Genomic DNA, 27,640 nt, shown 5'->3' on the forward strand with positions numbered 1-27,640 from the left:
ATTATGTCCCCCCTGTTGTTGTGCCTTAGAATCCGCTGTAGTTTTGCTTCTTGTCATGTATCACAACTAGTAATTGGACACGTTTGTTTGCTTCTTTTCCACGTGGGTATATGCTCCAGCAGAGCGGGTACCAGATTGACTTTTGTTTGCCAAGCACAGGATCTGGTGCAGTGTTGCTCAGTCGTGTCCAACTCTTTGCGACCCCATGAACTGCAGCATGCCAGGCTTCCCTGTCCTTCACCATCTCCCAGAGTTTGCTCAAACTCATGTCCATTGAGTCAGTGATGCCATTCAACCATCTCATTCTCTGTCGTCCCAGCATCAGGGTCTTTTCCAATAAGTCGGCTGTTTGCATCAGGTGGCCAAAGGACTGGAGCTTCAGCTTCAGCATCAGTCTTTCCAATGAATATTCACGATTGATTTCCTTTAGGATTGACTGGTTTGATCTCCTTGCAGTCAGAGGGACTCTCAAGAATCTCCAACACCACAGTTTGAAAGCATCTATTCTCTGCACACAGTAGGTATTCAATAAATATCTACCAACATAGGGGCTTCCTTGGTGACTCAATAGTAAAGAATCTGCCTGCCAATGCAGGAGACATGGGTTCAATCCCTGGTTGGGGAAGATCTCACATGCCAAGGAGCAAGTAAGCCCCAGTGCCACAACTACTGAGCCCATGCTCTACAGCCCACCAGCTGCAACTACTGAGTCCACAGGGGGCAACTACTGAAGCCTGGGCACCCTAGAGCCTGAATTCTGCAACAAGAGAAGCCACCTCAATGAGAAGCCCGAGCACCACAACTAGAGATAAGCCCCCACTTGAAGCAACTAGAGAAAAACCTGTGCAGCAACGAAGACCCAGTGCAGCCAACAATAAATAAATACAATTACAAATATTTGTCAGCATAATAAATGAGCTGGGCTCCAGCTGCCTGGCTCCACAATCTCCCTTCCACCCCACATATGATGGGCAATTTTACATGTATCACTTAATATTTCTGAGTTTCAGTTTCCTCATCGGTTGACCCAGTGGAACCTCAGGCCCTTCCTGGGCAAGGCAAGTGGTCGGATAGGAGATTCAAAACAAGTGCACCCAGTACACAGGCTCCTCCTGAGACCTGCCATCCTCACTGGGTCACCAGGAGATGTACCCACACCATGCCCCAGCCCTAAGGAAGGAAGAAGAGCCATTCAAGGAGGTGAGCAAGAGAAGCCCGCCACTGACTCAGAAGGCCTAGGAAGAGGATCCTGGCAGCATTCCAGTCCCCATTGCTATCAGGGACTCTTGCAGCCCCTCTGCAAAGTGGGCTGGGGAGTGAGCCAGAGGATCTGAGGGCCCAAACACATAGGCACCCGCACTTCACACACTGGGAAAGCTGAGAGCACAGACTCTGGAGGCCTACCCCAGCTCTGTGGCTTACCAGTGTTGGCAAATCACTTTCCTTAAGCCTCAGCCTCCTTGCCTATAAAATTGGGGAAATGATAATAGCACTGAACTCCTAAGGTGGTTTTGCGGATTTAGTGAGCTAACACATAGAACATCTTGCACACTGTGGGCACTTATTAACATTAATGCTACTACCATTAAACACTCGCTCTTTAGCTCCTTTATCACAAGGTTCCGCCAGTTTGGAGATAAGGAACCTAAGACCCAGAGAGGTAAAGTAACTTACTCAGGGTTCCAGGATTCAAACCCAGATTTGATCTCAGAGCCAGTGCTCTTGGCAGGTGAGGGAAGTGGTCCCAGGTGCCCGAGGCATGATGGGGTCAGAGCAGGCAGTAAAGGAGAGGGAAGGAACCCCGCAGGGCAGGTAGGGGCTGAGGCCACCTACAGAGCCTGGCAGGCCAGCCTGAGCCACACATCTCCTCTCACAGCACCCCCAGGAGTTTGCGGCCCCCACACACCCACGTTGTCCCACTGGGCTTGGGCCCCTCCTTCTCTCCTCTTCCCTCCAGAATTCAGTCGTCCTGAATAACAAAAGTGACCATGGCTACCCTGACTCGTGTGTGATGCCTGCTGGTCAGGCCAGGGCAGTCAGCGTGCCAAGTTGAGCTCAGGCCCCCTCCCGAGTGCCAGGGCGCACGGGCTCTTCCACCCTAGCAGTAGGGCCATCCTGCTTCCTCCCCTGCTCTGCAAAGGTAGGCCAGGAGCTGGGGCCGAACTGAGCTTGAGGAAGAAGAGGTGAGAAGGGCTGCAGAGTGTAGAAGATGCTGCCCTGTGAGGCCTTGGGTTTGGGAGTAAGTGGGCATGGTGGGGAAGGGAAGAGGCAGTCCAGCTTTGCCCACCCTCCAGAGTCAATGAGACCAAGTTTGAGTCCAGATACTGTCACTTATAAACTATCTAACTTTGGGAAGCCATAACTTCTCTGAGCCTCAGTTGTCTCATCTGTAAAATGGGGTTATTAAGCTCACCTGAGGTTTATGGGGACTTCAAAAACTAATGCATGAAGAATGTGGGACCACAAGGCAGACACCTAGTCAGCTCTCCATACATGATCTCCTTTGCTGCTGCTGCTGTAGTTGCTACTACTGTTACTGATGACAGCTTGGGGACAAGGCCACGAAAAGAGTTTGGCCAACCTCTGGAAGAGGGTCAGCCAGGTTAGCTGGGGGAAGCTTCCTCCTTGCCTGGTCCCACTGATAATGACACCAGGTCCTTGGACCTGAAGGAGGAAGCTCAGAGGTCCTGGAAGGGGGAGTCCCCCACCCCTTCTGCACCCCTCCCCCCGGCCTGTGAGATGGCTTAGGGACCGCTTATCCTGAGGCAACCTGGTGTCTCTTCCTTTCCTCTCACTGCTTCTCTAACTGTTGCCAGTGCCTGTGCAGTGGGTGGTGGGACGGGGTAAGGTTGGGGTTGGGGGGGGCCGGGGTCGAGTGTGTAGAAGGCTGAAGGAGCTGGTGGGGGGCGGTGGATAGAGAAGATTCTCCAGTGTATAAAGAGGATGGGGCCACTTCTACCTCCGGCTGAAACGAGGTAATTGTCCCCATCCCCTTAGCTCTTTTCCTAAGCATGATGCTGTTGGCCAAGTAAAAGAATGGAAGCTTTAATGAAGAAGTAAAAATGACTTTTTTCCAACAACCGAATCTCCAGTCCAGGTGGCCATCTGACACCCCATTTCCAGGGCTGGGGGCTGCTGCTCCCATATCCCAGCCTGTATCCTTGCTCAACCTGAGAACAGGTGGGGCTGGGCCTTGCAAAGGCAGCCGTGCGGGCTTAGGCTCAGGCTGGGACTGAAATCCTGCCCTTCAGCCCTTTTCCTAAACACTGGCCTGAGTAGGGCCCATCGAGAGGCAGGATGGCTCTGGAGTCCCAATCCTCAAGCAGGGTCTTTTGGCCCCTCCAGCAGGTGAACCCCACCAGCTCTATTTCCATTTTCCTAACCTCCATCCCTACCCAGATCCCCCAGAATCTGGGGAGGGAAAACTCTGGGCCTCCTGCCTGCTGAGGGTCTGAATCTCTGAGGACCTGTCAGCACCCCTGGGAACTGGCCTGAGAGGACAGGTGAGCTCCCCAAGGAGACCAGCCCCTGTGTGTGGAGCCTCTGGAGTTCATGATCTGATCTTTGATTAGGCTGGAATGTTCCCAGTCCGGTTCGCAGCAATGTCTAATGTCCAACAGGAGAGACTGTGGGAGGGTGTCTCTGGTTCCTCAGCTTGGAAACCACACGCCCTGTTTTCAGGGTCTGTGACTTCTGACCTGCCCATCCACCCTCTCCTGCCTCTGCTCACCTTCCCCCCATCCCCCTCCCTATTTCTCAGCAGCCCTCAAAGGGCTTAGGCTTCCCTGGGCGTTGCTCTTGCGGTCCCCTCTGCCCCTACCTCCAGTCATCCGTCTGTCTCCCTGATTTACTTTTTACTATTTCATTAGGACTCCCCGCCGAAGCCTTGCTGACCCCTCTGCTCCTTGCTGATCCAGGCTGAGTGTCCCTCCACTCTGCCATATGCTAGTTCCAGAGTACTTGCCTTGGAAAGCATCTGTCCCCTCTCACCTGCCCCAGGACAGGGACGCTGCCATGTCTGGACCTACGTGTGGAAGGGATCAACTGGAATTGATTAATGAGTGGCAGTCACATTTAGGCTTTAGGTCCAACACCTTAGGTACAGAGAGAATGCCTCTCCCCTCTCTAACTCCTGGGGTTCGGGAGTCCTTTCTCTTCTGCTAAACCCTCCCCATTGGCTCCACTCCCATCACCACCTGATAAAGGCCATGGGGATGATCCAGCCGAGGAGATGACACAAGGCTACACAGCAGCTGAAGGACCCAGGTTTCCCAGCTGGAAAAGCCCTTAGCCCTAGTTCCCTCTTCTGTAAAATGGATAATAGGATGGCTTTAAAGACTGAATGTGATAATCCCCATAAGAAGCCCCTTTCCCCTAACTGGTGACTCTCTTTCCTGGAGGCCTTGATCTCCTCTGGAGAGGGAAGGGCAGCTCTGGCACCCATCCTGCTTGCCGCAGCTCTACACCCCTCACTCCTGCCCTGTTCCCTACCCAGGGCCACACTTTCCCAGAGTGCAGAAGCCAGGGCTGCTCTGGGACATGGAGCAAACTCCGGGGAGGGGTTTCAGTGGCAGGTTTCTGCCCATGTGTCTGTGTTTGGCTTTGGGTTCGGGGGGTACCTCTGGCTCCACAGATGTATCCTTATTCCTAAGCCCACCTGCCTGCCAGGTGCCTGACCCTGGGAAGTCACCACCTAAGCATATCAGAGAGCACAGGCATCTGGGGAGCTCAGCCCTCAGGAACAGGTGAGCTGCCACCTTCCTGCCCTGGCATCTGAAGCGCTCACTGCCCACCCTCAGGCCAGCGTCCCCAAGTCTGTGCAGGGGCAGGATGAACTTGACCGGGGTGGAGGCCAGCGTGGCACTCACCCCTTCTCTCCAGTGCTTCTCCTTCCCCCAGCTCTGGGCTCTGAGGGATGGTCTGTAGGAGGGAAAGAAGGTGTGAAGCCTGGAGGCACAGAGACCTCAGTTTTAATCCTAATTGGTTGTGTGTGAATGTGGCCAAATGACTTCATTTCCCTGGGCCTCAGTTTCCTAAGCTATAAAATGGGGGTGACAGGAGCAGTTCTTTCTGAGAAAGTCATAAAGATGAAATAATATAACCCACGTGGTTCGTGCAGCTCAGAGTGCCCCTAACAAGTGAGCAATACATAGTAATCTTACTATTATTACCTGTCCCTTGCTGTGTTCCCACCGTCTACTCAGGATACCTTAATGCCGTCCAAACTAATGGAGTTGGAATTCATTCAACATTTATAATGCCTAAGGGACTTGCCTGGTGGTAGTGGCTAAGACTGCGCGCTACAAATGCAGGGGGCCTGGCTTCGATCCCTGGTAGGGGAACTAGATTGCTCATGTGGCAACTGAAGATCTTGCATACCTCAACTGAGACCCAGCACAGCCAGATAAATAAATATTTATAATACCTTAAAGAGGTGTTCAGTCAACTGAATGAGAGGAAAAAGGGGCCCACCAGCTTCTAAGACATGGGGTGCTCTCCTTTTCTGCCCCAACTCCTGCCTGGAGCCCCAGTGACCCTGCGGCTCGCCTTAGCTCTTCCATGTCTAAAAGCTCCAGGAGCTCTTGCCTCACTTTCCTGATGTGAAAACTCAGGCAGGAGGGCAGCCGTGCTACTTGAGGCCCAAGTGCCCTGGCTGGGATGCATGCCTGGCTAGGAAGTGCAAACAAGGATCATATCTTTGTTTAATGCCTGCTTCCGGCTTTCCAATGAGGATTCTAGGACTTTCCTCTCCACAGACACGACTCACGGACAATGATACCAGCAGGGGAAGTGGCCTCTCTGTGCTGGGGTCTCAGGGGTGACCAAATCCAGCTATGGAGCTTTGTAGCCGCTGAGAAAGTGGAGTGGCCAGCAGAAGGGAGCGGGGAGGCTGAGAGCCCCATATCCCCAAAGACCTGGGCCACAAAGGGCGGCAGGTATGTAAAGCACTCCCCTGGGTCCCAGGTTCTGGCCTCATCCTGTGGAGCACTCAGGGGCTAATATCCAGCACATCTGTAAAGACACGAGGAAGCAAATGCAGAGGCCACAGCTGCCTGTGGGTCTAGGCCACCTCATCCACCCCAGGCTGCTGCCTGCTAACCTGTGGCAGCGGCATAGGTACTTGTGTGTCAGCTGAGGGGGCCTGGCCTTCCCAGCAGGCCACCCTGGAGGTGTCTCTTGGTGACACCAAGAGGCCTGAGAGAGAGACTCTGCCCAAGGACTCAGGCTAGTTGGAGCTCAGGAGGCTGGGACACAGCGGCTCCACAGCCTGAAACCCCGCCCTGCCACTGTCCTGGAAACTTCAGTCAGTGGCCACAAGGGGCGCTGTGGCCTCCTGCCACCAACGGGCAGCAAAGAAAAAGTGCGTGGCATCCTCAGGGAGAGAGGCTGGCAGAATTCCTGGGTGTTGGGGGTGAGGGATAGGGTACAGGGAGGGGCCTTCTCAAAGCTCTGGGGTCACGTTTCAGGAGGAAGATAAGCACCATACCAGGTTCCGCGGGGGTCTGTGTCCCGGTCAGTCCTCTCCCACTTCCCCTCCCCCTCAGATTGTATCCCTCCCCCTCACCGCTTCACAAGCATCCTGTGATTCTCTTTACCATGGCTTATAATTCTCTATTTGCCAGATGGCTTGATTAATGTCTGTATCCCTTATGGACTGTGGATCTTCAAGGTGGCACTATTAGGATGGCCAGCGCTGTGCTTGTCTTTGCTGTCTCCCTAGCAGTTGGCACGGGGCCTCATTCATTTGGTGAAAGAATGAGAATAAACTCCTTTATCAGACATGGTGAGCTGTCTGAGGGCAGGAATGGCTTCATTTATTTTTGTACCCCCAACCTCCGCCATGGTGCCTGGCACAAAGTAGGTACCCACTAAACAGTGTGGGACAGAAGACCCTCTGTGACTAAAGGTAGGCCAAGGGGAACCTTGGCAGGTGTATTCCTGTCTATCCCTTCCCACTTGCGAGGTAGTGAGGACATGGCCTTCTCCTCTGGGTAGGTCTCCTGGGAACAGAGGACTCCCTGGCAGAGCTGGGCAGTGGGAAGGGTAGCGTTGACTTGAGAAGAGGACAGGATTTGAGGCCTTGGGTGGGCTGAACTAGGGGTGCTCTTCCAGCAAGTGAATGGGGAAACTGTTGGAGGCATACGTGGCAAGCACTCACCTCTGGGGAAGCTCAGAGAAGACAGAGTGGCAGCAGGGTAGGTGTCTGGGCCAAGCTCAGAGGCTGCGGTCAGGCAGACAGTTCACCTGACCTCATCCATCTCCTGAGCTTCCTGAGGTGGGGATGGGGGCCAGGGCTCCCATAAGTGCTGCTCTTCAGATGTGAGGCTCTGGACTGTAGGCCCCTTCTTGTCTCCACGGAGCAAGGAAGTCTCAGACACTGAATGACTGGGGGACCAGGGCCGGGATCTCACCTTGGGCATAGGGTGGCTCAGGGAGACTTAGTGCTGTGTCCTGGGAAGGTGTGGGGTCAGGGGACAGGGGGACAGGGGAGGTTCCCTCAGGGCTGCAGCCAGGCTCTCTGACCATGGCTTGATTTCTGGACCCACCTTTCATGTCCAGATGAACTGAGGAGGAGGCAGGGAGTCTCTTGGGACCCAGGTCCCAGATGCTAAACAGATTTAGAGTCTGGAGTTTGCAGCCCAACACCACATCCCAGAGCCTGAAAGCCACTTAAGACTACAGAGCTGGTCCCTCTTTGCCGACACACAGTCAGGCCTTGTGAATTTCCAACTCTCTCGGGGAAGAGGAGCGCACTTGCTGCGGATCCCCGCCCCCAGCGGTTTGTTTCAGCGTATATCAAACCAGCACGAATACAGCCGCATGCAGATTTGAAAACAGAGCTCCTGTGCAGCTTGAGACATAATTTAACCTTTAATTCTGACTTTCAGGGTTGCAAAACCCCCGAAACTGACCAAATCAAAGCAAAATTAAGTGTGTGTGATTGACTAGCGGCGAGTAGAGAGGTACTGTTTCCAAAACTCTCGGTGAAACGAAACATAAACTTGACTTCCTTTTATTCAGTGGTAGATATACTTACCTAGAATGGATGCAGGCTAGTGTGTGGGCACAAAGAGGATTTAAACACACACATGTTTATCACCAACTCCGTCAGGCCCGACATGTTTTGATAAAGGCTGATTTGGGTTCCAAAGAACAGTTTTTCTACGGAAACAGCATCTCATCGAGTCGGAAGAGCCTCAGCAAAGCCAAGGCCAGGGCGCAGGTCCTGAGCCGTCGGGGTCTCCGCCGGCAGGCCTAGACTGACCGAAATGTGGTCCTAACCGGCTGACCCAGGAAGGAGCAGACATACATAATTGTGAACCCACGATTTCGTTTTGTTTTCCTGAAGCCAGCTGTGGCCCTTCAGTACACGCCCGGGCAGCGTGTACCGCGGCCCGGCTCGGGTCCGAGCGGGTGGAGGCCGGCTCCAACAGGTGTGGCACGGGTGCGCCCGGCCAACCTCGGCGGGGTCTCTCCCCAGCACCCGCACCAACACCGGCCCGGGCAGGGCGGGAGCCCCAGGCCTTAGAGATCGGCCTGCGCACCGCCCGCGGCCGCCTCGCACGGATGGGGAAAAGGCGGGAGGCCGAGACGCGTCCTCCCTCGCCCCCTCCTTAAATTCCAGCGTCCTCCATTTGCTGCGCCCGGGGTGCGGCCTATTCAGTCGCCGGCCCCCAAATCGGGGCGGCTTCGAGAGCAGAGCCAGGGCTGCCAAGAGGGCGGAGGAGGAGCGGGAAGGGAGTGCGGCGAGTCCGCGGGGCAGTGCCCTGTGCCGCGGAGCTGAGTGCGCTGGCGGCCCTGCCACCTGTGCGGGCGCGCGGCGGCTGCGCCCCGGCCCAGGCCTGGGGCTCCCAGAAAGACCGAGCCAGCCCGAAGGCGGGGCTGGAAGTAGCGGCACGGCCCAGCCGCGCTGCGGCGGCGGGGAGCTGGGAGGTTCTGGCGGGCGCGAGTTCCCTGAGCGGGCCTCTCCCGAGCGCTGCGTCGGCGCCCCGGGCGTCCCGAGAGCCTGCGGGCACCCTATTCGCCCCCTGGCGGCGCCGGGGACAAGACGGGCGCCGCCGATGCCACCGCCACTGCCGCGGAATGAGCTGTCCACAGTAGCACTGGGCGCCGCCCGAAGTCACGCAAGAATCTGTCCCAGGGCTGCGAACCGGTAGGCAGGTGGCCCTTGGGAGGGATAGGGGTGGTGGAGGGATGGAGGGGTGGTGGAGGGGCGTAGGCAACTATGAGGTCTGGGGGTTTTCCTGAGATCCACGTCCTCTACAACCCGCGTGCGCTTCTCCACCAGAGTGGTGGCTGACACCCAGGGACCTGACTCCCGACTGGTCCTCACTCCTTTCACCCTGGAAATAAAAGCCTCCCCTCTCATCCTCACCAGTTTTGGGAAAAGTTCCTCTGTCTTCCCTCCCTGAGTGAGCTGACAATGGGCGCCTCGGAGGCCCAACCACACCCAGACCTGCCACTCCGACCTTGTGCGGAAAGCCCTGAGGCAGCGCTAGGTTCGAAGAGGATCAGCGTTCAGCGCAGTTGCGAGCGCTGGCCTAAGCTTTGTAGGAGGTAAAATTCCTTGCCTTCTGGGTGCTTCCAATCTCAGAGGACAAAAACACTTGGGAGACTTTTGTCATAGCAAGTGACCCGGCAGCAGGAGGTTCAGGAGCGGACATCGTGGAGATGGGCTAGAGTGTGACCACTAGAGCCAGCAGAACTTGCCAAGTGGACAGGGTTTGGAAGAGCAGAGGGAGAGGGAGGGAAAGAGAGAAAGATGTTCCGAGTCGAGTGGAGTGGTGTGCAGGGCTGATCTGGGAGCGCTGGGGAGCCAAGAGAGGCTCTGTCTGTCAGGGTGGGCTTCTGCTGGAAGCGTCAGCTTCTGCAGTGGGACACAGAGGGAGAAGGCAGCACTGAGGCTAGGTGCCCTCTGGGGAGCAGCAGAGGAGGCTGCTCCGAGGTGCTGGCTGGGAAGGCTGCCACCTGCACAGTTCTGAGTGGCTTCTTCAAGAGGCTGGGTCATACCTTACAAAAATGAAGTCCCGGGTCGCACTCAGAGGTTTCTGTCCAGAAGGAGGAAACCCAGGTTATGGAAGGAAGAGGGAGCAGCTGTAGGCTAGGTCCAAAGGTGAAAAGAGAAAGAGAGTGAGGCGGGAGGGGAAGATGAAGTAGCACTGGGATAGGAAGGAAGCATCAGGCTACCTCCTGGGGAGGAGGAAGCTGAAGGGTAGAAGCCCCTATGAGGGGCCAGCAGGGGGCGCAGGGGGCGCAGGGGGTGCAGGGGGCACAGGGGCCCCAAGAACTGCAGGCCCACCAGAGCCAAAGGGTAGTTGACAGTCTGGCTTTGTCAGTTTCTGCCCCATTGCACATTCCATTTTCCTTACCAAAGTCATCTCAGGTAATTCAGAAGAAGGCTTCCCACTCAGCTTCTGGCTTTGCACTGAAGATGTGGCAAACCTAGGATGAAACTTCTAAGCCTCAGTGTGCCCTCCTTCCCAAAGGAGTGCCCTGTCTAGGTCTTAGAGCTGCTGGTATCTTGCCTCTGTCTCTGACTTGGAAAAGCTATCTTTCTGGCAGTGGAGACAGTCACTGGGTCATGTCTCAGTAATGTGGTCTTCCCACTTGGCCTCAGCATCCAGGAAGGCCAGCCTGGGGTTGAACTGCTTCATGGTAACCTCTCATCCTCACTCTGGGGCAGGCTCTGATACGGTCAGAGAGTCAAGCCTGGCAGAGAGTGAAGAGCCCACAGACCCAGGCACTGGCTGTACCAGCACTTCCACGAGGTGGACTGAGACTGCCCAGATGTTGAACTGAGAGAGTTAGGAGCACGATGCCCCAGCCACCAGCTGCAAAAAGGGCTTTGGGAATGAGCTTCCCTGAAGCCCCATAGTCAGATGGGGGCAGCCCTCGATGAGGGAGAGAGGGCAAGCGCTGTCACCAAATTCTGCCCTTGTGATCAGGGCCCTCCACCGGTGAGGGCCCAAGGAAGCACCATTTGAAAGGAAAGCCAGGGTCAGAAGTCTCCTGGTGGGACTTCTCTGGTGGTCCAGTGGTTAAGACTCTGTGCTTCCAATGCAGGAGGCACAGGTTCGATACCTGGCTGAGGGACTAACCAGGTACATGTTGAGGGACTCCACACGTCACTCTGCCAAAAAAAGGGAAAAAAAAGTCTTCTGGATTAAGGGTGGAGTGCGGTTCTGGTGTGTACAGAGACCAGGTGGGATGGGTGGCGGGTGGGGGGATGGCGGGGAGGGGGAGGGGGCGCGGAAGGAGGAGGGGAAGGGTTCTGGCCTAGCAAGAACTGAAGAACTGCAAAAGCTAGTAGTACTCTTGCCCAGGACAGATTTCCTCACCTTTGCTAATAAATCACAATTAAAGGAGAGCCTCCATGTATACGTGCTCTGCTTGAATTCCTTCAGGGTCAACCACTTGCAGTTTCCCCATCTTCTAAAGGGGCCTGGTGAAAGCAGGGAGAAGCATGCGCATTTCTTCATGGGCAGTATGGGGGTGGGGATGGGGGCATGCCTGAGGGTCTGTGTCTCTGGCTACCCTTATCCTGCTCTCCCTTGGAACATGTCCCAGAGGGGAACACAATCCTCCAGCCACCTTTCCCTGCCAACTTGTTTTTAAAATTTACAAACACAGCCATCAGTATCTAAGTCCCTACTGTGTGCCAGGCACTGTAGCAAGTGTGTTTGGTGCATGGCCTCATCTGCTCCTCACAGTAGCTTGGGGCCCCATCACCCTCCCTTTGCCTAGCTCCAGTCCCCAATCCCAGCCAGGCACAGGGGGTTGAAGTCTGTCCCCTGTGCTGATAGAGAGGACACAGTCCAGTTTTGGCGTCACTCGCTGTGTGGTGGCTCAGTAAATATTAATTAACTTTGAGGACAAACTGCACTTTAACTTACCTTTGGCTAATTAAATAAAACTACCATGTAAATCAGCAGAGGGGACAGAGAGACAATAGGCTATTTTGAAGAGGAATTGTGCTGGGAGACAGTAGGACTGTTGGCCTCAAGTAGAAGTTGATCTTGGCCTGCTCTGGCTCCCTTTGCATTCTCTGAAGCTTGAGCCAGAGTGGTGGGATAAGGAATTACCCTTCTTAGAGAAAGCTTCCCCTCTGAAGTCCTGGAGAACTAGAAGGAATGAGGCAGGATGCACATGCACGCTGGGCCCCCTATGCCCGCAACCACAGGAGAGTTCTGTAGGGAACAAGGCAGAACCACCCAGCTCTCCCTCTCCCTTCCCATTCATCCTCATCTTGAGTTGTCATGTCCCTGCGGTCCTGGGTTGGCTGCAGGTGACCTGGGGCCTAGGAAAGACAGGCTCTGAAAGCCCCTTCCAACTGTTCCTGGCAGTTTTAGATTGTTGGGGCTGGCAGGCGCCTTGCTGGGCTCTGCTTCCTTCTGCTTCTTCCTGAAGATAATGAGCCATGGCAATGGCCCAGGCCCTCTGGAGGCCCAGATCCTCCTCTGACCAACTGGAAGACCTGGGGCAGGCCATTTAACCTCATCAGGCCTGGCCCTACTCCATTAAATAGGGAAATAGTAATATCAGGCTCACAGGGGCCTGTGCACAAAGTAAGGGCTCAGTACGTTGTAACTACTTGATGTTGATGATGACTGTCCCTGGTTCGTAACAACCAACTGTATCCCTAATAATGCTGGTCTGTCTTGAGATGTAGTTGGAGTAGCTACTGTGTTTGAGCCCTAAGCTGTCACTTTGAAGATGGATATTTTCTATGTGGAAGAAGAAAGAACAGCATCTCAAAATAATGTCATGAAGTTAACATGTAAGAATAGAGTGAGATAAGGTAAGGGTGAGGGCAAGGGCAGAGTGAGTACACAAACTGCTGAGAATGAATGTGGCGGTGTGGCAGGACTCCCATGTCCCTTCCCGTCCCATGTAAGCCCCTTCCTGCAGCCATGTTGGAGCCTTTGCCCCTCAGAGCTCTCACCCCTCCTTTCTCCCTGGGATAGTGTTGCCAACTCTAGGGGGCTGTGGCTCATAGCAGGCAGTCCCCCACACTGTCCTCTCTTAGAGAAAGCCACACGGGTCACCATGGTGGGCCACAGGAGCCCTGCAGAGTCCCCCAGAACTGCCAAGCAGGCACAAGACAAACATTTACATTCAACACACTGGAACGGGTCAGATGTGGTTCCCAAAAAGCTCAGACTTGCAAGCTTTGGAGAAAGCCCAGGTTTGGCTTCTTTTAACTCCTAAACAAATTCTTGTGGGATGTTGCAATTACTTGTGACAATCCCTCTCCCTGCCTGGGACTTTGATTTCAGATTTAGACATGTAAAACTGGGTGGCTGGCTGGGCCTTGAGCAACTTGGGGGGTGTGGTGGGAGATAGCCAGGGAAAATTCTTTGTAGCATCTTGTGTTTGGAAGCGAGATCTCTAGGAATCAGATACTGCACTTATGTTTGTGTATAGAACTTTTCAGTCCCTGTGGCAGATTTCCTGTCCCTGAAATCAGTTCACTGTGCTGTAGTGGCTCCTTCTGTCCCTTGGAACACAAATGTCTAGAAATCATTTTCTCTAAGAGTCTTATGTGGGAGTGACTTTCCAACCACTGTGACAAATTCCGCAGTCCTTACCCTGAAATCTTATCCCTTGGATAAGCAGCAGGTGAAGATGTGTCAAGGGGATATTTTGGTGCTAACTGGTGCTGACCTGACCCAATGGCATCTGGAAGCAGGAGGAGGTGATGCAGAGACAGCCAAGTGGATGCAGAAACACAAGAGGAACATGGCTGAGCAAAGCGTGTCTGACAGTCGGGACTCTGTGGCCTTTCTTGGTAAGCAGGTGCATATGCAAACTCTGGGCAAACTGCCTAGGTCTTTGTGTTGCCATTGTACCTGCTCTTAAAGCACATTCAGGTATTCTGGGGAATGAGGTGGGGCCCTAGACCCCAGTCAGGCTCCTGTTTTCCCTCTTCATGGCTATCACACCTGTTGTGAGAGCCCACAGAACTTTAGTTCTGGCCCTTTAGGCTTTCACACTGGCAACAAGACAGCTGGAAAAGGCTATTCCTGAAAGAGTTTTGAGCAGAAAGGCTAGGACGCCTTGCTTCACCCCTAGGCCTCTGGCAGTCAGTCGAATCTAACAACCTGCCTCTTGAAGCTGTTGCACATGACAGAAATCAGAAGTCACAAATGGCTGGGAATTCCTGGACCCTTAGTAAAGTTGAAGGTGGTAAGCCAAGTCACAGGCAAATCTGCTGGCAAATCTGGGGAAGTGGGCTCTTGCTTCTTGTGTAGGCAACAGGCACAGAATCACAAACACTGCTATACCCTCAGATACCTGTGAGCTCTCCTTCCAAGTTATCATCTTGTCTGGATGAAGCTTAGAAAGTACATGGAACAATGTGAAAGAGAGGAGGTCAGAATGAGGGGTGGTGTTTCAGGCCAACCTGATTCTTGGGGAAATCTGGACTAAAGAAACCATTAATCAGTTCTACTCTAAAGAGCAGACAGCAAGACAAGAAGGGGGATTCCAGGAATGGGATATAAAGGCAGAGGGTAGAAGAGATGGGACAATTCCCCTGAGTACTTTCAGGTCTTGGAAAGATAAAACTTGGAATTTCTGAGCAAAATCAAATATTCAACTGTTTCATCCATCTCTGAGTGGGAAGAGGGAATGAATAAACTAGAAGCGTAGTACCTGCAACACAAGGCTCTGGAGGCTCAGGCACTAGCCAACGGCCACTGAGGGACTGTGGGGGTCAGGAGAAGAGAGAGTCTCCCCTGGAGGCCCTTAGGAACACATCTGAGACATTCTACTTCTGGATAAGAAGATTCAATATCGTAAAGATATTGACTCTCTCCCAACTTAATTTGCATAATAAATAAAATCTCAACCAAAATTCCAATAGTACTTGTTAAAAGAAATCTGACAAACTGACAGGGAAGTACATTTGGAAAGAAAACATATGTAAGAATAACAAAAAACAGTGTTTGGAATAAGAACAAAAGAGAAAAATACATTATATCAAGACATACTCAAAGATACAACTATTAAAATGGTGTACAGACTTTATTATTTTGGGGCTCCAAAATCACTGCAGATGGTGACTACAGCCATGAAATCAAAAGACGCTTGCTCCTTGGAAGAAAAGTTATGACCAACCTAGACAGCATTATAAAAAGCAGAGACATTACTTTGCCAACAAAGGTCCATCTAGTCAAAGCCATGGTTTTTCCAGTAGTCATGTATGGATGTGAGAGTTGGACTATAAAGAAAGCTGAGTGCCAAAGAATTGATGCTTCTGAACTGTGGTGTTGGAGAAGACTCTTGAGAATCCCTTAGACTGCAAGGAGATCCAACCAGTCCATCCTAAAGGAAATCAGTCCTGAATATTCATTGGAAGGACTGATGCTGAAGCTGAAGCACCAATACTTTGGCCACCTAATGTGAAGAACTGACTCACTGCAAAAGACCCTGATGCTGGGAAAGACTGAAGGCAGGAGAAGAAGGGGAAGACAGAGGATGAGATGGTTGGATGGCAACACCGACTCAATGGACATGAGTTTGAGTAAACTCCAGGAGTTGGCGATGAACAGGGAGGCCTGGCGTGCTGTAGTCCATGTGGTCGCAAAGAGTTGGACACAACTGAGCAACTGAACTGAACTGAACTGTACAAGGAATATAAAAAGTTCAATGTAACAAAATAGAGAATCCAGACAGTCACATGAATTCATGGGACACTTGAATATGAGAAGAGTAGTGTTTCAAGTCACTGGTGAGAAGATGGCTTACAGGACAGATAATTCTGGGCAGCAGACCAGAATTTCCCTCTGCAAAAAAAAAGTTAGATCCCTAGCTCACACCATATATGAAAATAAATTCCACATAAAGGACTAACATAGAAATACAACTATAAAAGAAATATAAGAAAATATGAGAATACATTTACTATCTGGGGATGGAGAAACCTTTAAAAACCACAAAATACGAAGCCATAAAGGAAAGGATAGGTAATTTGATCAAAATTAAAAGCCTCTGTAATAACCCAAGAAACTATTATGAGGTTAGAAGGACCAGTCAGCCTGGGCCAACGGGTAGTTCATCCTGCCGGGGAGCAGACTGTGAGACCGGATGGCCTCGGAGGCCTTTCCTTTCCCTCACAATTCCTTCATGGAAGTCAGGGTTCAGGAGGAAGCAAACACCAGAGGGTAGCTGCTCCCATTGTTATCATCCTTAGAGCCCTACAATCAAGAGGCATCCGAAGTCATAGTTGTTCAGAACCGGCGCAAAACAAGTGGGTGAAGTGCATCCGGGTGCAGGAGAGGAGCAGTGAAGCAAGATGGATGGAGCAGAAACACTTTTGCCGGCGCTGGGTGAGGAGGGGCAGGAAGCCCTGACCCTCTGTCAGGCAGCATGGTCTCCAGACCGTAGGCCCACCTTTCAAAGAGGGGAATGTGGCTCAGGCAGCTCCTCCCAGGACCTCATTTTCCCTGTATAGAGAACCTTTTGGAAGAGCTTTTGGAGAAAATATTGGCCTGCGTGGCCTTTAATACCTCCATCCGAACCCTCAGCTCTGTGGGGATCACAGCAGTCCTGGGGTGATGGCCCTGCCCAGAGCTCCAGTGGCAGTGAGGATGGAAGCACCCATGTTCTTGGGAGCTGGAGGACCTTACACAGTCTGATGACTCCAAATCAGAGGCCTATGTCTGGAGACTTGACTCCGTTTCATGTCTGGAGAGTATTCCAAAAGCAAAGTTGAAACTTGTCTCGTGGGGCTTCTGTCAGTAAATTCACCTTACAGGGATCATGCTGTGCTCTTAGGGGAGTCCAGGGAACCACTGTGTTCAGTTACTTTCAGCTCATACTTCCTACTTGTGAACTGACTCTGAGCTCAGAGCGTGTTTCCCTGATTCAGGCAGGAAGACAGCCACATCTTAGGAAATCCTTGCTGCATTCTGAGGCCATCCAGGGAGCTGGCTTGAGCACATGGACTTGGGGTTGGAGAGGAGGGAGAAAATTCTGAGCAGGGAGAGAGATGCCATTTGTCAATAGGAACAAGTAGATGAAGCAAGGAATGATGGGTACTGAGAAGAGCAGGAGATAGTACCAGGACTGGCCAGAACTGAAATAGACTCAGTGACGGAATTATATTCCCAGAAGCAGCAGACAATCTCAAAGGCCCCAAGTTGGCCTTCAGAGCTATTTTTCAGGATTTGTAGGGTAAGGGGTAAGGAGTAAATAAGCACAGTTGGGGATAAGACCGGGGCACTTGGCCTCTCATGAAAGAATGCCACAGGGGTAAGGAGAAGCCACTGGCCCCGGGGAAATTAAAAAAATGGACTATGGAACTTAGATTTATTGTCTCCAAAAGGAAGGATACAAAGACAAAGCAATGTAAAAACTGTGGCTGAGTACCAACTATGTAACAAGCAGCCAAATTAGGGCCATGTAAAGAGACCCCGTAAGGAGACCCCTACCTCCAGCACACACCTAGCAAAGTCACTCAACCCTGTTTCTCACCTCTGAGACAACATTGGACTAGTCCCCCCATGTGGCACAAAATACCACAGTTTAGAGTGCTTTATAATGTCGCAACCAAAATTCAGGGAAACAAGGGATATTTACCTAGCTCAAAATCCCCAACTTCCCAAATGGATAGAGCAAGCTCCAACCAGTCACCCCAGGTCCACTAAAGAGAATAACTCTCTTTCCTCCAAGCCTCAGCAACCTCACTTGCAGGCGCTTTTCATTAACAGTCCTGCTGATCAGCCAAGCTGAAGGGCACAGCCTCTTAGAGACCCCCTAGAGGACGGTTCTATTTCTACTCTCAGATCAGGACCAGTGATTCTGAACCTATTTGGGCTCTGACTTCCCTTGAGAATTTTGAAGAAAACTCTGGATCCTCTTCTCAGAAAAATGTACCTTGCACATACAGGTATAAACTTGCGTAAAATTTTGGAAGCTTTGGTCTGGTGCTCTGTGACAACCTAGAGGGGTGGGACGGAGTTGGGAGGTGGGAGGGAGGTTCAAGAAGGAAGGAACATATGTATACCTATAGCTGATTCATGTTGATGAATGGCAGAAACCAACACAACACTGTAATTATCCTCCAATTAAAAATAAATATATTTTTAAAAAACTTCAGGAGCTTTACAGACCCCCAAAAGCCCCAGCATAAAAATGTCTGCCAAAGGCAAATCTCTCCTTTCCTTATGCAAGAGCTGTTCCCCAGGGCTGATTAACTGCTATCTTAGATGTCCAACAGGTGAATTAATATTCAGCATTGACCTCTAGTCATCCCATGCCCTTAGCAGATGGCAGATTCTCTGCTGTGGCTTGTAGCCAGAAGGAAGCAGAGCGCCTAGACGGATACCTCCTTTTGTTTTTCAAAAGAGCACTCTGCTCCATCGCCAAAAGACCTCAGACACTCCAGGCCTGGAACAGAGATAGTGAGAGGCAAACCAAAATGGAATCTGGTCTGGTACACAACTAGGCCTGTGACGAGGGCACCGCAGACTGGATCCTCTTGGGCTAGTAGGGAAAGGAATGTAGGACCAAAGCCAAAACAGGAAGGGGTCAGAATGGGTTCCCCTCCTTCTAGCTAAATGCAGACTAGCTGATCACTCTAGAAGAGGAGTCTACTCTTTCTCTGGCTCCTCCACCTGGGAACTCAGAGGCTGTTGGAGGAAGTGCTCCTATCAACTACACAAGTTCTACATTTGTCTCCCTTTTGACCAGCAACCTCAATGAGGAAAAGGATGATGAAAGGATTTATTGAACACTACTCTGTGCTGTAATTTCTTAACATGAGTTATTTCATTTAATCTTCCCGACGATCAGATGAAGCAGGCACTCTTATGCCATTTACAGATGAGGAAACTGATACCAGGAGAGGTTAGGTAGAGGTGCTGAAGCCCACAAAGCTAGTGAGTGGCAGAGTCTGCATTTGTATCTAGATCTGATTTCAAAACTAATATTTTTAAGCTCCACCTCCATGCTCCTTCCTCAAAGGCCAGAACTCAGACAAAGACCCTGTAAATCCTCAAGAGTGATAATCTGTCTCCAGGTCTTTGCTTCCCCTTCCCTGTCCTCTGCCCACCACACAGCAGCCTGGCTCTCACCAAGGACTCACTTTACGGCAAGTTGGTTGAAAACCATCGAACTCTCTCTCTTCTCTCTGTATGACTTTGCTATTTGAGTCCATATTCCATAGCCCTAAATTTATCTTGGAGCCTAAATTTATTTTAAACTCAGCTGAGCTCAGGAGCCTCATTTCCTCTTCAGGTTTAGAATGAAGGAGGGAGGTTCTTTTTCACTGCTGCTCTGGAATGCAATTGGGGGAGGGGTTCATTGTCAAAGCTCTCATTTTAAAGACTGGGAGGATGGGACTTCCCTCGTGGTCTAGTGGTTAAGAATCTGCTTTCTAATACAGGGGACCTGGGTTTGATCCCTGGTCAGGGAACTAAGATCTCACATGCCTTGGGGCAACTCAGCCTGCACTCCGCAACTGGAGAGAAGCAGGGATGCTGAAACAAAGAGCCTGAGGCTTGCAACTAAGATGTTACACAGCCAGTAATAAATGAATAAATGTTTCAAAGATAAAAAATAAAGATCGGAGGGAGGGCCAAGGAACAGAGAAGAGAAGAGCCAGGATTTGGTAAAATGTCACCAGTGATGTCAGTGCCCTATGGAAGCCATAATTCTCTAGACACCTTCCAGCTTGCGGCACTGGGAAATAGGGAATATAACTCCTTGAAGAGCTAGTCTCCTCTACTCCCTCAGCTAGTGGATTCCAGGGAGACTGAGTTCCCAGCTCATCAAGAAGCCCAGAAGAATGCTGTCCATCAAAAGCTTAGTGGTCGAGGGCCCCCCTAAATGCATACTGAATGGCTGGAGCCCCAAACAACAGTGCTTGGGGGGCAGCATCTTTTGAGGCCAGGGTTATTGTCCTTTCCCCAGAAGCTCACCTGGAGATGAAATACCTAGGGAGAGGAGATGCTGAGGCCTATTCAGAGATGGGAGGTACGTGAAGCTAGGGAGAGTTGGCAGCGGGCAGAGAAGAATCATCTCATACTCAGGGTCCCTGTCCTATGCCACCTGTGGGCCAGAGGTGAGATAAAACAGGATGACAGTACTTGCATTTAACATGGATAAGGAAGTCAGCCCCAAAAGCACTCTGGGCATCGCTAAAGTCCAACTGTTTAGCTAAGAGATGTTAACTGAGTATCTGCTGTGTGCCAGACTTATCCAGGCACTGGGAATGCCTTAGTTTTGCCCTCACAGTGTTAGCCTCCCAGAGAAAGAAAAAAACAATTTTGGACAGTGATAAGCACTAGGAAGAAAATGGAAATGGAGCTCTGAGGGAGAGGGATTGGAAGGGGGCCTCCCTGAAAGAACATGAAGGCTGATGCCTGTTTATGAAAAAGGGCCCATGTGAGAGGATCTGTAGGGAAGCATGTTCTGGGCAGAGGGCAGAGCAAGGCCGAAGACTCTTAGGTGGCAATGGGCTTCATGCATTTAAGACATGGGAAGATGACCAGCTTAGCTTAAGAGAGATGAACACAGAGGTGAAAGGAAGGAGACAAAACTGAGGAGTCAGGAGGGGCCAGGTCATAAGGGCCTTGTAACCGTATTCATGGGCGAGCTGCTGCATGGAGAATGGATTGCAGGGGGGCAAAAATGGCCACAGGGAGATCAGTGATGAGGCTGTTAGGTGAGAAAAGGGGTGACCATGTACGATTTGTTGTCTAAACCAAGATACTTATACAAGCAAACAGGGGTACCACAAATAATCAAACAGGGACAACCGGAATAACCAGGCCTCGGCACTGACAAAGCTCTAGCTGCAGTCATCTTCCCCAGCTGGGACTGTCACAGGAAGTGCCGCAGTTTTTAGCAGTTCTGTTCTGACACAGAGCTCCCAGCTCCAGGAGATGGAATCACTTTTCTGTTTGCCCAGGCCCTGGCCTGATGCCCCATGCCTGAGCATTTGGTTTTTGTCTAGAGGCCACGGGTTACAGTTGCAGCACAAATGGGGCAGGAAGCCCTTTCCCCTGGTGTGGGGGCTGCCCACTCTCAGCAACAACCAACAGGACAGGAATGAAAGCGCTAACAGAGAGTGCGTGGCCACCGCTTCTCAAGGCAGCGTGGAGAGGCAGGAAGCCAGAGAGGCATGCACAAGCTCTCAGTTCCAGAGCAGGGATTCTTAACTCAGACTTGAGGAGGTCTGTGAAGCAGGTGAGAGGGTCCTAACCTTTCATCAGATTCTCAAACCAAAAACGCCAAAAAAGATAAAGAACCTTTGTTCTAGAGAGTAGGGGTTCTCACTCTTCAGTGTGCATCAGAGTCTCCTGGAAGGCTTGCTTCAACAGGGACTGCTGATTTCAGGCAGGTTCTGATTCAGTTCTGTCTGGAGTCTGGACCAAGAATTTGCACTTCTAACAATTTCCAGCGGGGTGCTAATGCTCTTGGGTGAGGGAACACCCATGAGAATCACTGCTTTAGAGGATACAAGAAACATGAGGGATTATGAGAGTCCTTTTTCAGACAAGAGTTCTAATAGATACCATAGCCCTCTAAACCAGCCCTAAGTCCCAAAGAATTTCATATTTTGTATTTGGAAGAAGCCCCCAGGAGAGTGACACTCAGGACCTTCCCTTAGAGCTCAGGAAGCATCTGGGAAATAGCATTTTTGGAGGATGCTAAGTGCCTTCAGAAACGTTACAAGCCCAAGCAAAACTCTAAGCTGGAAACTACATGGCTGGCCCTGACGGATCCAATTACTGGGCCATTTATTGGCAAGTACTGAGGTTTAGGGAATCTGGGCAGACCCAGATCTCTCCTGGAAGCTGCCTCCTGTTCTCTTTTGAGCCTATATCTGCAGCCAAGTGGGCCCAGATAGGAGGTCAGCCATAAAGAAGACAGAGGGTATCTGCTGGGGGTATAACTTGGGGACAAGAAAGGAATCAACAGCTCCACTGGACAGAACTGAAGGGCTCATTCACAGGGCTCTTTGATCAGGTCATTGTCATGAAGATGAGAAGAGGCAGGAATAGTACCTAGCACTGTACTTTAAGCAAGAGCAGTGGAGAGAGGCCTGGAAGGGCCATTCACCACGTTTCCTCAGACCTTGTCTGAGTAAGTCACTCCCCCATGAAAGTGGAGGGGGAAATGAAAATGTAGATTCATTCATGAATCAACCTTCCGAATAGGAAGTGTGGCTTGTGAGCTATACAGAGAAATCTTCCTTTACTTCAGGGAGCATTGGCTTTGCCCTCCAGCTGAATACATCCCAAGCTAAGGCACTGTCAGAGTCAGGGAGTCCCTAGGAGTTAGGGGAAGAGGAGGCACTAGAGTGACTGAGACCAAGGGGGTCCTTGGCATCATCTGCCAGGACGTGTGACTTGAATTCTGACTGTGTGACCCAGGCATGTTACTTGATCTCTTTGTGTCTTAGTTTCCTCTTCTGTAAAATGGGGGTAATAATAGTGCCTGTTTCATAGGGTAAGATTTAATGAAATAACCTAGACAAAACATTTAGCTTGCATATTTTAAGCACTCAACATTGAGCTTTTTTTTTTTAAGTGAGGGGCTTGGAAAAATTTAGGATGGTGGCAGTACATACTCACCCTCAGTGTCACTGCCAGAGGCAGAAAGAGAAGGCCAGCTGAGCCTGGAGCCGCTGCCAGTCTCCCTGGGAGGCTGACAAAGAAATTCCTGCTTCCTGGGGAAGGTCTGAGTTGTGAGCTAAGCAAGCAAGGAGAGTCAGGATTCCTAGGATGGTGGGGTTAACTGGACAACTCTGCTGGCTGTGAGGTGGGGATATCCTGCTCTTTTAAATATTGCAACATTCAGTGAGCCTTTTTGTGACATTTTGTCACTGCCAACCTAAGTGCCAAATGGCCTGATTTGAACAAATCAAAATGAATGAAAATCAAAGCTGGTAGGAAAATGGGAATGACATTATTGGAAACACTCCAGAGATTTGCAAAAATAAGGTAAAATCCCCATTTTTAGAGGGAAAAATCAGTGGTTCCTTCTCAAGTTCCTGAAGTGTGGGGGATGGTGCTGAAGTGAAATGAAAGCAGCAGTGCCTGTGCTAACCCTGAGGTTAGCTAGCAGACAAAAAGAGCTCTCCTTCCTCTGATCTCATAAGAGCAGAACCTCTTCCAAAACCCAGTACCCCAAATCAGAAAGTCCTGTCTGCTTAGAAAGAAACTGTTACCGGCACTAGGAACAGAGTTCTAAAAAAAATGCAAAAGAGCCAACGTAAATGACATACTACATGGTTAAATGAAAGTTAACATCCACTGGAGGTGGGGGTGGGGAGAGATTGCCAATTTTATCACTTTAGAAAAGTGCTAAATAAAAATGGCTAACAGTTCTGTTGACCATGCTGGGCCCCTTTCCTCAGGGGCTCCCATGGGCCCATAATTCTTGCCCTAGAGTTCAGACCCATCCCAAGTCTGGGATGTTCCCCTGCAGCCCTGCAACAGAATCTCACCTCCACCTCTCCAAAATGACCTCAGGGCATATTCCCCTAGGTCAGGGATTCCCATTTGGAATCTTTCCAAGATTAAGGCCATGAGACAGTTAGGAAGGGGCCTGGCTTCTGGCTTTTCACTCCCTTTTACCTTACCACAAATCGTGGCTGGAGTTTCTACCACAATCTCCAATACTAGAGAGTCCTCCTCTGGGACAAGCCCAGGAGTTTGTCTGACTCTACATTGAGGTGAAAGGGGGAATCTTTAGGAAGTACCCATCTGTCCTCTGCGTGCCACCTAAATCAGAGGCACTGCCACCTGCCCTACCCATGCAAAACTGAGGCCCCTCTGTTTTAAGTCTGTGCTATTTTTATAGGAGTTGGTGGTTGTCAGGTGTGGAAGCTGGTCCAACAGCTGGCTAGCTGTGACTGTCTTCCAATAGCTGGTCTGCTGCTCTCTGCAAAGGAGAGCCATTTCAGCAAGAAAAAATCCAAATGACAACAGGAAAGCTTTCTTGGAATTTACTCAAGGAAGCCTGAAACTGTGTTACTGCACACATGAGATATTTCAATGACCATGCATCAGTTTTTGGAATATAACTACTGTTATACACAAGTATATGTGTATATGTATTTATTTGGTTGTCTTTTTTTTGGCCATGCTGCACAGCATGCAGGAGCTTATTAGCTTGGTGCAAACGTAACTGCAGTTTTTGCATTGTTGAAATTTGCCGTTTGATATTGGAATATATTCTTAAATAAATGTGGTTATGTTGTACATCATTTTAATGTGCATTTCTCACTTTATTTTTTGGTAATGACTTATTATTGCTGTTTATTTTAGATTTGAGACTATGGAAACGGTAGACAAAAAGCAAATTTGAGTGATTTTCTTATTAGAGTTCAAAATGGGTCATAAAGCAACAGAGACAACTTGCAACATCAATGCATTTGGCCCAGGAACTGCTAACAAATGTATAGTGGTAGTGCAAGAAGTTTTGCAAAGACGAGAGCCTTGAAGATGAGGAGCGTAGTGGATGGCCTTCAGAAGTTGACAACAACCGAGAGCAATCACTGAAGCTGATCCTTTTATAACTACATGAGAAGTTGCCGAAGAACTCAGTGTTGACCATTCTATGGTCATTAAGCATTTGAAGCAAATTGGAAGGTGAAAAAGCAATAAGTGAGTGCCTCATGAGCTGACCGAAAATTTTTTTTAAATCGTCGTTTTGAAGAGCTGTCTTCTCTTATTCTATGTAACAACAACAAGCCATTTCTCTATTGGATTGTGACAAGAAATGAAGAGTGGATTTTACACGACAACGAGTGACAACCAGCTCAGTGGTTGGACCAAGAAGCTCCAAAGCACTTACGATGGCCAAACGTGCACCAAAAAAGGTCAAGTCATTGTTCGGCAGTCTGCTGCCTGTCTGATCCACTACAGTTTTCTGAATCCCGGAGAAACCATTGCATCTGAGAAGTATGCTCAGCAAATCGATGAGATGCACAGAAAACTGCAACGCCTCCAGCCAGCGTTAGTCAACAGAAAGGGCCCAATTCTTCTCCTCGACAACACCTGACCGCATGTTACACAACCAATGCTTCAAAAGTTGAATGAACTGGGCTACAAAGTTTTGCTTCATCTGCCATATTCACCTGACCTCTCGCAAACTGACTACCACTTCTTCAAGAACTTGACAACTTTTTGCAGGGAAATGCTTCCACAACCAGCAGGAGGCAGAAAATGCTTCCCAGGAGTTTGTCCACTCCCTAAGCATGGATTTTTACACTATAGGAATAAACAAACTTATTTCTCATTGGCAAAAATGTGTTAATTGTAATGATTCCTATTTCGATTAATAAAGATGTGTTTGAGTCTAGTTATAATGATTTAAAATTCACACCTCAAAACCGCAATTACTTTTGTACCAACCAAAATAGCTCCCCAACCAGGGATTAAACACATGCTCCTTGCATTCGAAGTGCAAAGAAAAAAATCTTTTATAGTGTGATTTTTACAGGAACTTTGTTTCTGCAACCACTTGTTCTAAGCCTTCTCATATCCAGCCTAAAAGTAACTGAAAGCACCAGAAAAGATAAATTGAGGAGAAAGCAGAAATCCAAACTTCCAACTCCATTTCTAAAGGTTGAGGAAAACACCATACAACTGAAGCCACTGCTGGTTTTTGAGTTAGAGGCCAAAACAGATATAGCTCTTTTTGGTCGGATAATCTAATCTTCTATGAGAAGGTCCCATTAAAATTATTCTGAAAATCACTCCTGTGGCACATTTTTATTGGTAACTTCTTTCACTAAAAAAGCAGTTTCAAAAGGATCTTATTTTCAAGCACAACTATTACTTTTTGCAGAGGATTCTCTTCATCTTTTGTCATGACTCTTTTGTAACCCAAACCAACTTCAAATTTAAACGACAAAAAACAAAAAGCTTCCAGTGGAAAAGGGGAATAGTCTGTGGGAAAAGTTTTTCCTTCTCTTTAGTCGTGATGGCTTGGTTAACCATCCCACCACCAGAGACTTTTTAAAACGGACTTAAGTAGCAAGATAGGGAAGCCATTCACATAAAATCTAATTTGTTTTAAAATAGGAAAGTTTTCCAGTGTGAGACAGCACACCTAATGCCTGAAGCAAATCAATTATCAGACAAATATACCTGCTACTGAACCCTTAAAATGGTTTTTATTAAAAAAAAAAAAAATCCAAGAGCAACCATAACCACCCCCACCAAAGGCACTGAAACAAAAGACTGATCTGTTTATACGGTCACATGAAAAATAAACATCTTTATTTTTTTGCCTACTTTATTTCATTTTTTTCAAATAAAATTTTAAATCTGTACAAAGTATACTGTTACAGTATATATTTTTTAAGAATCAATGCCTAAAAGAATCACAATACTTCAATAAGCAGTACAGCAGACCTCGCTAGTTTCAGCTTTGATATTGAACAAACTCAAGCCGGCTGATGCACAACACATTTGCTTGGTTTCCACATGGTGAGTTCCCAGCACTGAGATGGGAGGACACAACAGCAAGTATGGTTATATTACAGCCCGACACACTGCGCTTCTTCATGTGATGATAGCTGCACAGATTTAATACAGAATGCTCAAATTTACTTTTTAAATTGCATTTGCTTACTTCTTAGTTGGCAAAATTCAGCATTCTTAATGGGGTCCCCAAACAGTGCAAATTAATGATATTCTACTGTATAATTGGCACATCTCCAATAAGGATTAACTTGTAAACTCAAAGAATATTACAACTTTGTCCTAAATTTTAACTAATATACATCTGGTCCATTTAACCAAAGTCGTTTTGGAAAGATATTAAAGAACAATTCTATTTCTGAAAGGATATTGTTTTGACCATTCTTTAGAGAAGATAAATTTTTAAATTGTCATTAAAATGTTTTACTATAAAAATTTTACAAACTTGATTAGAAATTTCAAGATTATGATTCACAGCAGACAAATACAAACTGTTCATATTTCAACAATACCTACTCTTAGGCTTTCAGAGCACAACCATGTCAGCTGTGTTAACTAAAATTTTGAACAGTGTACTAAATTTATAAGTGGTGCTGGGTCTAGCAAGTGTAAATACACAGTATATTTTAATGAAAAGAATTGTCTTCTTTATACTTTATTTGTTTTCCCATAAGGAAACATTAATGTTTACATTCTTTAATAAAGTTAATCTTACATCAGAATATAACTTAATACTGTCAGCAACAGGGACCACACACAGTAAATAAGAAGCACATTTAAAATAAGTCTGAATTCACATAGATTAACATTTGTTGGTTAATAAAATATCGACAGTATTACAATCTTACAATATTTACAGTAAGAAAAATCTAGAGTAATATATACCTTTCACAGCAGGATTCCTTTTTTTTAAATTATTATTTCTTCCAGTTTGGGATTGTGTATACACAAAAAGCTCAAATAAAGCAACTCTGCAATATAATCTTAAAATAATGGCTACTGAGGGAAATTCTATCACAACCATTGAAAATAATGGTGACTTTTCACGGAGTCTGTGGCATCTGAGAACCTAGTTAATTAACCAAAGTCTTGCTCAAACCAGCCTCAGTTACCCAGATTAAAGCTGCAGAACTCCGGCCTTCCCTGACTGCTAAAAACCCAACAGATTTTCTCAACATGCTATAAGAAAAGAG

General features: G+C 49.1%; 2 protein-coding genes across 2 annotated transcripts; one reads left to right on the forward strand and one right to left on the reverse strand.

Moving 5' to 3' along the window:
* Positions 6,842-24,363, forward strand: LOC108636425 (cuticle collagen 2-like). The gene is made up of 3 exons (XM_018051647.1): positions 6,842-6,858; positions 8,369-9,154; positions 24,285-24,363. Exons 1-3 carry the CDS (start codon positions 6,842-6,844, stop codon positions 24,322-24,324), a joined length of 843 nt encoding a protein of 280 aa, XP_017907136.1. The 3' UTR covers positions 24,325-24,363.
* Positions 26,389-26,601, reverse strand: IGIP (IgA inducing protein). The gene has a single exon (XM_005683028.3). The coding sequence runs from the start codon at positions 26,530-26,532 to the stop codon at positions 26,389-26,391; it is 144 nt and encodes a 47-aa protein (XP_005683085.1). The 5' UTR covers positions 26,533-26,601.

Source organism: Capra hircus, chromosome 7 (assembly GCF_001704415.2).
Source record: "Capra hircus breed San Clemente chromosome 7, ASM170441v1, whole genome shotgun sequence".
NCBI lineage: Eukaryota > Metazoa > Chordata > Mammalia > Artiodactyla > Bovidae > Capra > Capra hircus.

What these genes read in the sequence shown, in the direction of transcription:
- LOC108636425 (XM_018051647.1), top strand. An exon ending in TGTCCCAGGGCTGCGAACCG is followed by an intron (nt 9,155 to 24,284) that starts GTAGGCAGGTGG and finishes TGTTTATTTTAG; the next exon opens with ATTTGAGACTATGGAAACGG.
- IGIP (XM_005683028.3), bottom strand. Translation starts at nt 26,532, where the DNA reads ATGAAGAAGCGCAGTGTGTCGGGCTGTAATATAACCATACTTGCTGTT.